This window comes from Penaeus monodon, chromosome 33, assembly GCF_015228065.2.
Source record: "Penaeus monodon isolate SGIC_2016 chromosome 33, NSTDA_Pmon_1, whole genome shotgun sequence".
Lineage (NCBI taxonomy): Eukaryota > Metazoa > Arthropoda > Malacostraca > Decapoda > Penaeidae > Penaeus > Penaeus monodon.
In genome coordinates, this window is record NC_051418.1 from 17,097,095 (window position 1) to 17,097,396 (window position 302).

General features: G+C 39.1%; 2 protein-coding genes and 1 pseudogene across 2 annotated transcripts in view; 2 read left to right on the forward strand and 1 right to left on the reverse strand.

Annotated features, from left to right (window-relative positions):
• The window catches only part of LOC119594107 (sialin-like), a gene marked incomplete in the record, with an annotated part of 175,421 nt that overhangs the window by 109,037 nt on the left and 66,082 nt on the right, over positions 1-302 (forward strand).
• LOC119594277 overlaps positions 1-302 on the forward strand; it is a 79,615-nt pseudogene that overhangs the window by 12,211 nt on the left and 67,102 nt on the right.
• The window catches only part of LOC119594108 (putative inorganic phosphate cotransporter), a 5,618-nt gene that overhangs the window by 352 nt on the left and 4,964 nt on the right, over positions 1-302 (reverse strand). The window contains 1 exon segment of the mRNA XM_037943165.1: positions 146-287. Coding sequence (XP_037799093.1) covers positions 146-287 — 142 coding nt within the window.

Here is a 302-nt window from a genome sequence, read left to right on the forward strand (position 1 = left end):
ATAGATAAAATTAAGCAAATATATAAAAAGTTCGGTGAATGAAAACTGAGAACATTGAAACGGAGAGAAATGCATGGTTTCCTTTTAACTATTAGGTATCAAATCAGTTCACATTATACAGATAGTACAGAAATGATATACTAACCTTTGACCTCTTTCTTAACCTCTTTCGGCTCATTCCAAGGCTGGACATCGGAGGACATGAGGAAAAGATACAGGGTTATCGTGACCACGTAAGTTAACATCGCTACGACGAAAACGGTCCTCCAGGCGCTCAATGAGCCTTGCTGTGGTATTGAGAG